Below are 14,671 nucleotides of genomic sequence, written 5' to 3'. Positions count from 1 at the left end.
AAAATTAGCTGGGCGTGGTGGCACGCACCTGTAGTCCCAGCTAGTCAGGAGGCTGAGGCAGGAGAATCACTTGAACCTGGGAGGCGGAGCTTGCAGTGAGCCGAGATTGTGCCACAGCACTCCAGCCTGGGTGACAGAGCAAGACTCTATCTCAAAAAAAAAAAAAAAAAAAAAAAAGAATCTCCTTCAAGTTTAACAGAACTTAAGTGTTAACGAAAAAATATCTATCTTCCTGATCCCTAGGTTATACATATAGCTCCCTGTATTATCTTTAAAGTTTTTTTTCCTAATATGTATGATAGGGTCCCAGATTTATTTACTTCCAAATGAGTAGTGCCAGTACCATCTATTAAGTAAGTCACTAATTAGTTTAATTACTTCTCAACTAAAACACTACTTAAGTTGTATACAAAATTCCCATCTATTTCTGGGTTCCATACTGTGGTTCTCCTGATCAATTTGACTATCCCTTTTGTTAAGAATTTATTAGATTCCACTGGTAGAGTGCACGTTAACTGGGTTTTAGCTGTTCAATAAATACATTATTTTTATTTTTGAGGTGGAGTCTCGCTCTGTTGCCAGGCTGGAGTGTAGTAGCGTGATCTCGGCTCACTGCAACCTCCACCTCCTGGGTTCAAGCGATTTTCCTGCCTCAACCTCTTGAATAGCTGGGATTACAGGCGTGTGCCACCACACCCAGCTAATTTTTGTATTTTTAGTAGAGACGGGGTTTCACCATGTCGGCCAGGAGGGTCTCATCTCTTAACCTCATGATCAGTCCGCTTAGGCTTCCCAAAGTGCTGGGATTACAGGCGTGAGCCACCGTGCCCAGCTCAATTAGTGTTATCTTGAATATCCTTTCCATTTGGAGTTCCCCAAATTCATTCTGTCTCCCTCGCTGCTTGACACAGACATGGGTATGACCTAGCCTCTGAGAAACACTAAGAAAGGAGCAAGGACAGGGTGTATGCCTGAGCAGAATCTAGTTTGGCAAGCATGGTGGAGTGGCATCCAACTATTCATCAGCAGCAGCAGCAGCAGGGATGGAGCTGCTGGCATTCAGTCCCAAGCATCCTCAGGAGCTGATGGGTGGATTATCTTTGCTAGAGCAGCCTCTAAAATGGCCAGGTGTTATTCTTGCTCTCTCTTTTTTTTTTTTTTTTGAGATGGAGTCTCGCTCTGTCTCCCAGGCTGGAGTGCAATGGCATGATCTTGGCTCACTGCGACCTCCACCTCCAGGGTTCAAGTGATTCTCCTGCTTCAGCTCCTGATTAGCTGGGATTACAGGCATATGCCAGACACCTGGCTAATTTTTGTATTTTTAGTAGAGTCGGGGTTTTGCCATGTTGGCCAGGCTGGTCTCGAAATCCTGACCTCAGGTGATCCACCTGCCTCGGCCTCCCAAAGTGCTGGGATTACAGGAGTGAGACACCACACCTGGTCTTAGGTGTTATTCTTGATGGTGAAAGGGCCTGGATCTCTGTTCCTTCTAGATTCCTTTTCAGCTTGAACTTGCCAGAGCAGATTCTGGGTTTTACAACGACTACTTATTTTTTATTTTATATTTTATTCTAATATTTTATTCCTAAGACTAGCCCTGCTTATTTTTTATTTTATATTTTATTCTAATATTTTATTCCTAAGACTAGCCCTCTGCTCCTTCCCACCACTGCCCACTATTTTTTCCTTACTCGATCTTTCTCAGATTGTTTATTTATTTTTGAGACGAAGTCTCGCCCAGCCACCCAGGCTGGAGTGCAGTGGCACCATCTTCGCTCACTGCAACCACTATCTCCCAGGTTCAAGCGATTCTCCTGTCTCGGCCTCCCGAGTAGCTGGGATTACAGGCACCCACCACCATGCCCAGCTAATTTTTGTATTTTAGTAGAGACGGGGTTACACCATGTTGGCCAGGCTGGTCTTGAACTCCTGACCTCAGGTGATCCTCCTGCCTTGGTCTCCCAAAGTGCTAGGATTGCAGGTGTGAGCCACCGCGCCTCGCCTAAATCACTTATTTTCATGATCTTTGAGGTATTTTAAAAAAATTCAGGCTGGGCACAGTGGCTTATGCCTGTTAATCTCAGCAGTTTGTGAGGCCGAGGTGGGCGGATTGCTTCAGCCCAGAAGTTTGGGACCGGCCTGGGCAACAAAGCAAGACCTTGTCTCTATAAAAGATATAATTATCCAGGTGTGGTGGTGGGTGCTTGTAGTCCCAGCTACTCAGGAGGCTGAAGCAGGAGGATCGCTTGAACCCAGGAGTTTGAGGCTGCAGTGAGCCGTGATTGTGCCACTGGACTCCATCCTGGTAGACAGAGGAAGCTCCTGTCTGTTAAAAAAAATGGGCCAGACCCAGTGGCTCATGCCTGTAATCCCAGTGCTTTGGGAGGCAGAGGCACCCGGATCACTTGAGGTCAGGAGTTTGAGACCAGCCTGGCCAACATGGCGAATCCCCATCTCTACTAAAAATACAAAAAGTTAGCCAAGCCTGGTGGCGTGTGCCTGTAATCCCAGCTACTCGGGAGGCTGAGGCAGGAGAATCGCTTGAACCCGGGAGACAGATGTTGCAATGAACCGAGATCGTGTCACTGCACTCCAGCCTGAGCACCTGAGGAACAGACCGAGACTTCGTCTCAAAAAAAAAAAAAAAAAAGAAATTTCTGGTAATCTCACTATCCTGTTACTAATAGCTGTTTGCCATAAGACCTCCTTTGGTGTCTGTCAAGAGTGTCCAGCCTCACAACAAACCTCAGAGGAACTCTCACTCTAAGTGCCTATAGGGCACTTGCTGCTTTTCTGAGTGGGGCAAAGCTGTCTAGAAGTGACATCTATCTTGTGATCTATTCCCCTCCCTCAGGGAAAGGCTGCCATGTAGAGTTGTGCACTATACAAAATGGGACACCATTCACATTCATAGTCACTGTGCCCCTGTGTACTTATTAAAACAATTTCCCAACATATCGTGAAATGTCTTGAGGGAGGAGTGGCAATGAAGTTGCCATTAAACCTTTCTGAGATCAGGCTAGATGTTTCCTGGGACTGTAAGTCTCTGCTGGTACCAAAAAGGGCCTGTGCCAGGTGAGGCACTTGAGAACAATCATTTTCACCCAAGCCTTTCCCCCTCTAATCCTGTTACAAGTCAAGCTGGTTCCCAATATCCCCTTGTAACACTGTATTTCTTAAGTAATGTTATATTTCTTGAGCAGAATGGTGGTTTCAGATGTGTTCATTTTATTATGCTTTTAAAACTTAGGTACATGTTACATATATTCATTTTAAATGCCTTGATACAAATAAAAAAGGAAAGCACATATATACAAATAAGAATGCTACTATCATGGGATAACTTCGAACCTGCTTAAAGTTTTCTCAATTAACGTATTCACAAGCTTCAGTACTGTAACTATTAGCTGGCAAATGTCTTACAACACACTATATACATGTCGTGATGCTAGGGTTAGAAATCATTGTCCTGTTAGAGCACTTAGACCAGAACAATAGTTATGCCCTTTTCATGTTTTAAAAGATTATATACCAGGGTGATTCTCTTGCAACTTGTTATATAATCTGTGCTTGTAGTATGCGCAGGCAGGCTACTAAGTTTCTCTCAGCCTCTGTCTGTAGAATTTAAAGCAGTCACTGAGTGGCAGAAATTTCTTCTAAAATCTATTATATATAGACTGGGCACAGTGGGTCATGCCTGTAATCCCAGCATTTAGAAGGCTGAGGTGGGAGGATTGCTTGAGCCCAGGAATTGGAGACCAGCCTGGGCAATAATGAGACCCTGTCTGTAGAAAAAAACAAAAAACAAACTATCATATAGAAGTTGGAATATTATTAGCTACTACACTAAGTAGCACTGAATAGCCTTCCAAATTTCTGCTCAGCTGGAAGAACACTTGATCTCAAAAATGCTTTGGTGCAGGAGATACACAATGTATGTCAACTCTGACAGACACTGTTAGAGGTGCCCATTATCCAATTCTCTTCTTCCTAACAGAATCCCAAAATGTTAATTTGGCCCATGACAACCCAGACAGAATATTACGTCCCATCCAGCTTCATGGCTAGTGGGACCAAGCAACTGTTTGAAATTGAAGTTTATGTATTGTGTGTAACTTCCAGGAAGTGTTCTTGGGAGGTGGGGGAGGTAATGCCCTCTACCTGCTGGCTTAAATGCTGATAGGAAGTTTCTAGCTAGAGCAGCTGTCTTCAAGTAAGAAAGCCACATGTTGGCCAGGTGCGGTGGCTCACACCTGTAACACTAGCACTTTGGGAGGCCAAGGCAGGAGGATCACTTAAGCCCAGGAGTTCAAGGCCAGCCTGGGCAACATAGCAATGACCTCATCTCTACCAAAAACAAACAAACAACAAAAAATTTAGCCAGGCATGGTGGTGTGTACCTGTAGTCCCAGGTACTCTGGAGGCTGAGGCTAAAGTGGGAGAATATAGCTCGAGCCCAGGAGTTCCAGGCTGAAGTGAGCTAGAAGTGTGCCACTGCACTCCAGCCTGGGCAACAGAGACCCTATCTCATTAAAAGAAAAAAAAAAAAAGCCACAAGTTGAGAATGGGGAGGAACAATATAGAAAGAACCTGGATCCCTGACCCTGCATAATGTCATATGGGCTCTGGATTGCCTTCCCAAACTTTTATATGAAAGATAAACAATCTTTTTTTTTGTTTTAATTTTTTTTTTTTTTGTCAAGATGGGGGTGTCACTATATTGCTCAGGATGGTTTCAAACTCCTGGGCTCAAACAATCCTCCCGCGTCGGCCTCCCAAAGAGCTTAGATTACAGGCATGAGCCACCATGCCCAGCTGAGAAACAAACTTCTATCTTTTTTTTTTTTTTTTTTTGAGACGGAGTCTCACTGTCCCCCAGGCTAGAGTGCAGTGGCGTGATTTCGGCTCACTGCAGGCTCCGCCCCCCCCGGGGTTCACGACATTCTCCTGCCTCAGCCTCCCGCGTAGCTGGGACTACAGGCGCCCACCACCTCGCCCGGCTAAGTTTTTGTATTTTTAGTAGAGACAGGGTTTCACCGTGTTGGCCAGGCTGGTCTCGAACTCCCAACCTCAGGTGATCCGCCTGCCTCGGCCTCCCAAAATGCTGGGATTACAGGCGTGAGCCACCGCGCCCAGCCTCAAACTTCTATCTTGTACAAGCAATTATTGTTTGGGGACACAGCCAAACTCATACATACAAACTAATGCATGCCAAGTTTTAGTTTAATTTCCTTAACTGAAAAGGCGGATGCAAATGACATATTGCACCTGGTGGCAGGCAGTTACATCTACTGCTAAAATGACATAAGATAGAATAAGTTTTCTGTAGAGAACATTGTGTGTCACAAACAGTGACATTTTCAAAAGTGCTTAATTCAATATGACTTCCCAGCGGCAAAGCTTGCACCTATGGTTTTAGGAAAACAACATCAACAAAAAATTTAGTCTAGCTTAAGATGCAAAATGACTGACGAAGTCCCTTCCCACAAGAGAACTGTAACAAGCAATTTAAACAAATCAAAAGTGGTTTGTTTTATTTACAATACTCAATGCATCTTACAAATAACATATTTGCATTCCCTAAGTCTTTTGGAAAGTAATTCCAGTTTGTGCAGTGAGTTTACAGGAAAATCTTAAGATATCTAGTAGACATCTTAAACCTAAATTCTAAATTTTGAAAGATATTTCACACTATATTAATAGAGGACTGTTTTTAATTAAGAAAAACTAAACTCTGTAGTTAAATATTGCCCTCCAGTATCTTTAATGCAAATATAAACCAGATTAGCCTATGAAATAAGACCATTAGATTTGGGTGAATTATTCTGACCTCCCCTCCCCAATAAAATGCATGCATAAAGTAAACATGGCAAATTACATCAGTCACATTTTAATACTTTTTTTTGGACTCTCTCAACTACTGTTTGCTCAATTGTCGGTACAGATAGGTAGGATTCCAGTCTGGAGAAACCCCTAAACCACTATACTCTGCCTCAGAGTAGGGAAGAATTTTCAGTATGTATGTGGAGACAGGCTGGATTAGGGAGCCTTTTGAGTGGTTTCTCTAGGACATCTTTCTTGCTAACATGGGCAAGGTTCCCCTCCAGGCCTGATAAAGCCTGAAGAGGTTAGTTATTTCCCTACTAGTTCTGGAAGCATCTTATTCATGCCGCCATAGGAGACTGTCTTCCCCTGCTCCTCCACCCCCCGCCCCCGGTTCAAGCGATTCTCTGCCTCAGCCTCCTGAGTAGCTGGGATTACAGGCACCCACTACTATACCCGTCTACTTTTTTGCAAATTTTGTAGAGATGGGGTTTCACCATATTGGCCAGGCTGGTCTCAAACTCCTGACCTCAGGTGATCCACCTGCCTCAGCCTCCCAAAGTGCTAGGATTATAGGCCATGCCAGAAACTGTTTTTATGTCACATAAAGATCTATGAAACAAGGTAAAAGGTAATTAAAATACTTTGTGACAGAGTTTGCACCTCATGCATGTGAAAGAGAATGTAATTAATTTTATCATTTATATAGCTGCCATCTTTTTTTTTTTTTTTTTTTTTTGAGATGGAGCCTCCTTCTGTCGCCCAGGCTGGAGTGCAGTGGCACGATCTTGGCTTTGCAACCTCCGTCTCCTGGGTTCAAATGATTCTCTGCCTTAGCCTCCCGAGTAACTGGGATTACAGGAGCCTGCCACTACACCCAGCTAATTTTTTTTTTGTATTTTTAGTAAAGACGGGGTTTCGCCCTCTTGGCTAGGCTGGTCTTGACCTCCTGACCTCGTGATCCACCTGCTTCAGCCTCCCAAAGTGCTGGGATTACAGACGTGAGCGACTGCACCCGGCCAGCTGCCATTTCTTAAAACAAAATTCAAGTCCTAGCTCTTGAGCCACAAAAAAGAAATATAGGTATCTCTATACTGGATCCACCTCAACTTAGCAATGCATCTCTGCATCTCCACAATGCCATTCTCCTCAAAACATGTGGTGTCTTTAACATCTGGCATAGGTGGTAGAATGGGGAGATACTAGGCTGCAGAAATAAAATCCAACATTTGACATGGCCAACAGAATTTTAAGATAAATGGTGAGGTAGAGTTGAGAGAGTTCAATTATATTGTTGAGCACAGATCATTTGGCACATTCTAAAATTACATTCCCTATCAAATTCTCATTTATGGTACCTTTACAAAGTGCTGACACCTTAGGAATCCTCCAACACCTATGTAAAGCTAACAGAATAAAGTCATTTGAAGAAATTCATCCTTGGCTCTTTAGCTATTATCTACCCCCATACTGAAGCAAATAAAAAACAATGCTATCCATTTGCTGAATTTATTTAAACAAGTCAATTTAGAAATACCATAGAATTAAACAAAACTTCTGACATGTAAACATACTGCCATGTTCCTGAAACAGATGTTAACACCTGATAAAAGTTAATAATCTCTTGTTAGGAAAGCTGTCCATTAATAAGGCCAGTCTTCAGCAAAACTAAAACCATTTTGTTTGTTTAGCTTTCCTAGTCTGACAACACAATACTGTTGAACCACAATCAAATATAATGACAACATTGGATGGCTAGATCAGTACCATTGGTTACAGCTGTTAAACAGGTTCTTTCTTGGCGCCACATAAAAACAAGCCAATCACATCGAATAAACCATGGCTTTTTTTTCTTTATCACAATTCACTAAGTGATGTTAATTATGGTCCTTGTCAAACACGTTTGGTAAAGGCTATTTACAGTGTACATGGCTGAGCATGCACTATTTATAGTTACAAAGATACCTGCCAGTTTATTACAATAGAATTACACAGTGCCTGAAAATGGTGAAACATCTCACACATCATTTAAATCAATATAATTTCAAGCAGGAAACGTTCCTTATTTGACCACAATTGCAATAATTACATGAAAATTCTTATAAAAACATGAATCCCCTTGAAGAAATTGATGCATATTCTACGCACTACAGGTTAAGGCAGTAAAAAAATGTATTCCTGATAACTGGAGGTCTTGACAATGTCAATTAAAGCTGTCTGACTCTAGTTTTTCATTCTCCATCATATACCAAAAGTTTGTGAATGATTTCATTTTTAAAGTCAAAAAAGTATTAGTAACTAAGAAGAGTTGAAGCTGGAAAAAAGTAATTGCTAGGGAAAGGAAAAATGTAAATTGGATTTTGCCTGAAAATTTTCAAATCATAAACAATAGCATTATTTATGAGTCTAAGCCTTAAATGTATAAAACAAATACATATAGTTCACTTTTCTTAATTTAAAATATACTGTACTTTGAACAATTCAAGTAATGTAAGACTATCAAAAATAACTTCATAAGCCATACAAGTGTCAACTGCATTTTCAGTATTTTAAGAACTTTTTAAAAATTGTAAACTAAACCATGACAGTTTAGTTAAACAAATGATAAATGACTTTTTATTTGCACTTGTGATTTCTTTAATACAAATTGCTACCAACAAATATGTAAAGATATGGCAGGTTATGCATTTGATCAAAGCACTTTGATTTAAGCGTAAAACAGATTCAAATGGTACAAGTTCTGTGCATAAGATCCAAGGAATTGCTTACTAATTCGTAGGCAACCCTCTTTCTAATCAGAATCCTTTTTTCCTTGGCTGCAGATGAGATAGGGCACAATCTGTTGTAAACAGGGCACTGTTGTTAAACCAGGATAATATTCTTAAATTAAGATCGTTCTCTTTCAATTAAAAAGACTTTCCCAAGTGTCTTCCATCACTGAGTATATTCTGCCAACCTCTTAATTTCATAAATTAACTTTCTTTTGATTCCATTTTTATGGTGGTTGTGTCCGCAGTTTTGTTTTAAAAATTGGTTTAAATTTATATAAAACTCTGTACATGTTCACAAATTATTGCATAAACAGCATAATCTTCAAGACAGTGTTTGCAAACACATGTCCAATTCAGGAAAAAAAATTTCACGTTTCTCGTCTGGCTTTTTTCTTCTTTTTTATTTGTTTGGGAGATTCCCAGCTAGTTTCAGACTTGGCTAAAAAAGAAAAAGGGGGGAAAACGAAGAAAAAAAATAAGGAGGATAGTAAATCCTGTTACGTCTCAATAATATAAAAGTAGTAACTATGAAAAAATGTGTTAAAATACTCAGATTTTATGTTTAAGTTTTCAAGCCCTCGTTATATATTTTAAGTTATTCTATGTCTTCTTCCCTCCTTTCCTTTCAATGGTATTATTAGGTTGAACTATATGGAACTGCTGATATTCAACCAGTTTTGACCTAAAAAAACTGTTATTTAATATGGCTCAACCTAACTAATAAAAGAGAAAAATGGGTAAAATGGATACTAAAGGTAGCTGAAGAGAGTAAAGGAGGAAAAAAAGCATAGAATAATTTGTAGCCTCAAGAACATGTGCAGAGAAAAAGGGAGAGGGACCACATAGACAAGCAGGCAGGCATGAAAGTTCTCCCTCTCTGTTCTCAGCAATGTATTCTCTCCTTCAGAGACAGATAGATAAATAGATTGGTCTATCTATTATTTATTTATTGAGTCTCGCTCTGTCACCCAGGCTGGAGTGCAATGGCACAATCTTGGCTCACTACAACCTCCACCTCCCGGGTTCAAGCGATTCTTGTGCCTCAGCCTCCCGAGTAGCTGGGATTACAGATGTGCATTTCGCCATGTTGGCCACGCTGGTCTTGGAACTTCTGACCTCAAGTGATCCACCCGCCTCAGCCTCCCAAAGTGCTGGGATTACAGGTGTGAGCCACGGCACCCAGCCTCCTTCAGTTATTTTAACAACTTGGCCTTCACAACTTAAGTAGACAAACGTCCAAAAAATTTAGCATTTTCTTTTCTTTTTTGAGACAGAGTCTTGCTCTGTCGCCCAGGTTGGAGTGCAGTGGCGCGATCTCGGCTCACTGCAAGCTCCGCCTCCCGGGTTCACGCCATTCTCCTGCCTCAGCCTCCCGAGTAGCTGGGACTACAGGTGCCCACCACCACGCCTGGCTAATTTGTTGTATTTTTAGTAGAGACGGGGTTTCACCGTGTTAGCCAGAATGGTCTCGATCTCTTGACCTAGTGATCCGCCCGCCTCGGCCTCCCAAAGTGCTGGGATTACAGGCGTGAACCACCGCGCCCAGGGGAATTTAGCATTTTCAAAGCAAGAAAGGGCTACTCTTATTAATCCATTAGACTTTTTTTTTTCTTGAGACGGAGTCTTGCTCTGTTGCCCGGGCTGGAGTGCAGTGGCGCGATCTTGGCTCACTGCAAGCTCCGCCTCCCGGGTTCACGCCATTCTCCTGCCTCAGCCTCCCGAGTAGCTGGGACTACAGGCACCCACCACCACGCCCGGCTAACTGTTTGTATTTTTAGTAGAGATGGGGTTTCATCATGTTAGCCAGGATGGTCTCGATTTTCTAATGTCGTGATCTGCCTGCCTCGGCCTCCCAAAGTGCTGGGATTACAGGCGTGAGCCCCTGCGCCCAGCCTCCATTAGACTTTTAAGATCAGAACCTTAACACATGAAAAATGTAATCAGTACAAAGGAACAAAAAATGAGGATTACTTACTCTGTGAAGGAGGCACACTATTTTGCTTGGTATTTGACTTGGATTTATCTGTCTCTTGTAGTATTGGCGGCACTTGGGAAGAGCTCTTGTCAGAATCACTTTTTGATAAGATTACAGATGGCTCGGTAGAAGTAGCAGGTGGAAGAGTCTTGATAGGCTATTTTAGGAAAAAATCATCTCAGGTTTTTTGGTGAAATTTTCAAATAAACTTTAAATATCACAGTAATACCAAGAGGTGGTTTAGCAGCAATTCAATACTAATATGGCTTCCAGATAAGCAATGTAACTCATACCTGCCCTCTAGTGACACAGCCAAATCAGTTATCACCTACAACATTTATGAGTATATGTTGAGATAAAAATGAAGGTATGAAATTATAAAATATCTACTGAATTTCAAATAGAAATGAGTAATTTCATTTTCATTAACTTTTTTTTGAAGTGGAGTCTCGCTCTGTCGCCCAGGATGGAGTGCAGTGGCACAATCTTGGCTCACTGAAACCTCTGCCTCCCGGGTTCAAGTGATTCTCCTGCCTCAGCCTCCTGAGTAGCTGGGACTACAAGTGCGTGCCACCATGCTCGGCTAATTTTTTGTGTGTTTTTAGTAGAGACAAGGTTTCACCATGTTAGCCAGGATGGTCTCGATCCCTTGACTTCGTGATCCGCCTGCCTTAGCCTCCCAAAGTGCTGGGATTATAGGTGTGAGCAACCATGCTCGGCCTAACCTTTATATTCTTAAGTTTCATATAAATAAGATTATTTTATATTTTTCTTTTTTGAGACACAGTATCGCTCTGTGGCCTAGCCTAGAGTGCAGAGGCACAAAACAGCTCACTGTAGCCTTGACCTCCTGGGCTCAAGCAATCCTCCCACTTCAACCTCCTGAGTAGCTGGGATTATAGGCGTGAACCACTGGGACTGGCTGATTTTGTACTTGTTAGTGATTCAATGGTTGTCCATTTCCACCAACTCAGAACGCTTCAAAAATTTTTGTGAAAAACAGAAGGAAAATAGCTAACTTCTGAACTACCAGTAGATGACAACTCCTAATCTCCTTCCCAACAGGTAAGAATTTCTCAAATAGCAGCAGCAACAGCTTCTGTTTCCTACAAGCACACTGTGGTTACCAGTCCTACTGACTGAAGCAACTGGTAACACTCAGGTCCAAATTTTCAGTGTTTTATCCAGTCTGGTAGTGAAATTAGAATGCTTAAGGCAGAGCCTAGATTCTTGAGCCTTCTCTACAGCCTGGAAGCAGAAAGGGGTAAACTAACTGATTTGCCTCACTGAAGCATATCCATTAATAAATGATCAAGACCTGGTAATGATAAGAACGTCAGTAATTAGGAGTGCCTTCGGGTTGTGAGAGATGAGTAGAAGATCATTTCACCTATTAGCTCTATCTGTGATCATTATCCTGAACATAGAAGGGTAAGTAATGCTTCTCTTGCCCCTATTCTTCCAGGGCCCATAGATTCGAGAAAGCAAAATGGGATAAGGATACAAGAGGAAATGGTGTGAGCCCAAGTAATTACTAGGATTCCTTCTTCCTATTCCAGGTATCTGAAGTTGTATTTTTTTGTGTGTGTGTATGTGTGTGTGACAGGGTCTCACTCTGTCACCCAGGCTGGAGTGTAGTGGCGTGATCTTCATTCACTGCAACTCTGCCTCCTGGGCTCACATGATCCTCCCATCTCAGTTCCCCAAGTACCTGGGACCACAGGTACACACCACCACATCCAGCTATTTTTTTGTACTTTTGGTAGAGACGGCGGTTTCACCATGCTGCCCAGGCTGGTCTCGAACTCCTGAGCTCAAGTGATCTACCCATCTCGACCTCCCAAAGTGCTGGGATTACAGGCGTGAGCCACCGTGGCCGGCCCTGAGGTTGTATTGATGTTGCCTAGTTTCTTTACCTTTCTTAGTGTTCCCTGTATTTATTTCATATCCAGAAGTTTTATTATTACTTATTTTTAATCTCCTTTTCCCCTCTATTCTCTCACTTATCTACATTAAGTCACAGAACGGATCAAATATTCTTCATAAGATGGCTTCTGAAAATGATTTAATATAAAAATATCAAACAGAGGCCGGGCGTGGTGGCTCATGCCTGTAATCCCAGTACTTTGGGAGGCTGAGGTAGGTGGATCAGTTGAGGTCAGGAGTTCGAGACCAGCCTGGCCAACATGGTGAAACCCCATCTCTACTAAAAATACAAAAATTAGCCAAGGTTGGTGGCGTGCGCCTGTAATCCCAGCTACTCGGGAGACTGAGGCAGGAAAATCGCCTGAACCCAGGAGGTAGAGGTTGCAGTGAGCCGAGATTGCAGATTGCATCACTGCACTCCAGCCTGGGCAATAGAGTGAGACTCTGTCTCAAAAAAAAAAAAAAAAAAAAAGTCAAATAGACCCTTTGCTATTTATTACACACACACACACACACACACACACACACACACACACATTTTTTTTTTACAAAGTCTCACTTTGTCGCCCAGGCTGGAGTGCAGTGGCACAATTACAGCTGACTGCCGCCTTGACCTCCTGGGCTCAAGTGGTCTTCCCACTCAGTCTCCCGAGTAGCTGGGACTACAAGCACACACCACTACACCCAGCTAATTTTTGTGCTTTTTGTAAATACTGAGTCTAGCCATGTTGCCCAGGCTGGTCTCAAACTCCTGGACTCAAGCGATCCTCCTGCCTTGGCCTCCCAAAGTGTTGGGATTATAGGCGTGAGCCACTGCACCTGGTTGCTTCTTTATTTATGAGATGGAGTCTCACTGTGTCGCCCAGGCTGGAGTGCAGTGGCGCGACCTTGGCTCACTGCAACCTCCGCCTCCTGGGTTCAAGTGATTCTCCCGCCTCAGCCTCTCGGGTAGCTGGGATTACAGGTGCCTGCCACCATGCCTGGCCAATTTTTGTATTTTTAGTAGAGATGGGGTTTCACCATATTGGCCAAGCTGGTCTCGAACTCCTGACCTTGTGATCCACCCACCTTGGCCTCCCAAAGTGCTGGGATTACAGGTGTGAGCCACCACACCCAGCCCTGAATTTATTTTCATATGATGTAATTAATTTACCCAATTAGATCAGATTTTGTGTCACCAACCTAGGCCTTTTGTAAAATGGTCCCTTCTGCCATACAGATACTTTCCATAGAAGGCACATCATTCAAGAGCCTATAACCAAGTTTTAAACAAATGTTCCATTTTGGGAGGCTGAACCATAGTCATATCATGTACATATATTGGGGGAAAATGAAACCAATCATATTTTCTCTAAGTTCTCTATCCCTTGTATGCCTAGATATTTAGCAGGAGAAAATACAGTATAGTGTGGTTCTTGACTTCACTACTGATAGTTATATGACTCTGGGCAAGTTATTCAACTTCTCTAGCTTCATTTATAAAATGTGTCTTACCTTTCTCTTGGGATTGTTTTGAAGATAAATTAGTCATTATATTTTAAATGCTTAGCACAGTGCTTAAAACATTATTTATGATAAAATACTTGAGTCAACAAAACTTTATTATTCTTTTTTTTTTTTTTTTTGAGACAGTGTCTCGCTCTGTTGCCCAGGCTGGAGTGCAGTGGCATGATCTCGGCTCACTGTAACCTCCGTCTCTCAGGTTTAAGCGATTCTCCTGCCTCAGCCTCCTAAGTTGCTGGGGTTACTGGCGCCCACCACTGTGCCCGGCTAATTTTTGTGTTTTTAGTAGACACAGGGTTTCACCACGTTGGTCAGGCTGGTCTTGAACTCCTGACTTCAGGTGATCCGCCTGCCTCGGCCTCCCAAAGTGCTGAGATTACAGGCATGAGCCACCGTGCCCGGCCAAAACTTTATTATTATTATTATTATTATTATTTTAAGATGGAGTCTTGCACATTGCCCAGGCTGGAGTGCAATGGCGCGATCTCGGCTCACTGCAACCTTCATCTCCTGAGTTCAAGCGATTCTCCTGCCTCAGTCTCCCAAGTAGCTGGGATTACAGGCTCCCATCACCTTGCCCAGCTAATTTTTGTATTTTTAGTAGAGAGGGGGTTTCACTATGTTGGCCAGGCTGGTCTTGAACTCCTGACCTCATGACCTGCCCGCCTTGGCC

The 14,671-nt window shown here is 42.6% G+C and overlaps 1 protein-coding gene across 4 annotated transcripts in view; it reads right to left on the bottom strand.

The window, feature by feature from the left end:
• Nucleotides 1-3,208: 3,208 nt before the first annotated feature.
• Nucleotides 3,209-14,671, bottom strand: part of MTDH (metadherin) — an 87,087-nt gene continuing 75,624 nt past the window's right edge. For all 4 annotated transcript variants that reach the window (XM_032760104.2, XM_058443693.1, XM_032760100.2 and 1 more), the window contains 2 exons: nucleotides 10,570-10,726; nucleotides 3,209-9,033 (listed from right to left, as the gene is read on the bottom strand). In XM_032760104.2, the coding sequence (XP_032615995.1) occupies nucleotides 8,963-9,033; nucleotides 10,570-10,726 (228 nt within the window). In that variant the 3' untranslated portion in view covers nucleotides 3,209-8,962. The remainder of the gene's footprint in view (nucleotides 9,034-10,569; nucleotides 10,727-14,671) is intronic.

This window comes from Hylobates moloch, unplaced genomic scaffold (assembly GCF_009828535.3).
Source record: "Hylobates moloch isolate HMO894 unplaced genomic scaffold, HMol_V3 SCAFFOLD_9, whole genome shotgun sequence".
NCBI classification, from domain to species: domain Eukaryota; kingdom Metazoa; phylum Chordata; class Mammalia; order Primates; family Hylobatidae; genus Hylobates; species Hylobates moloch.
This window is presented reverse-complemented; position numbering and strand designations above follow the sequence as displayed.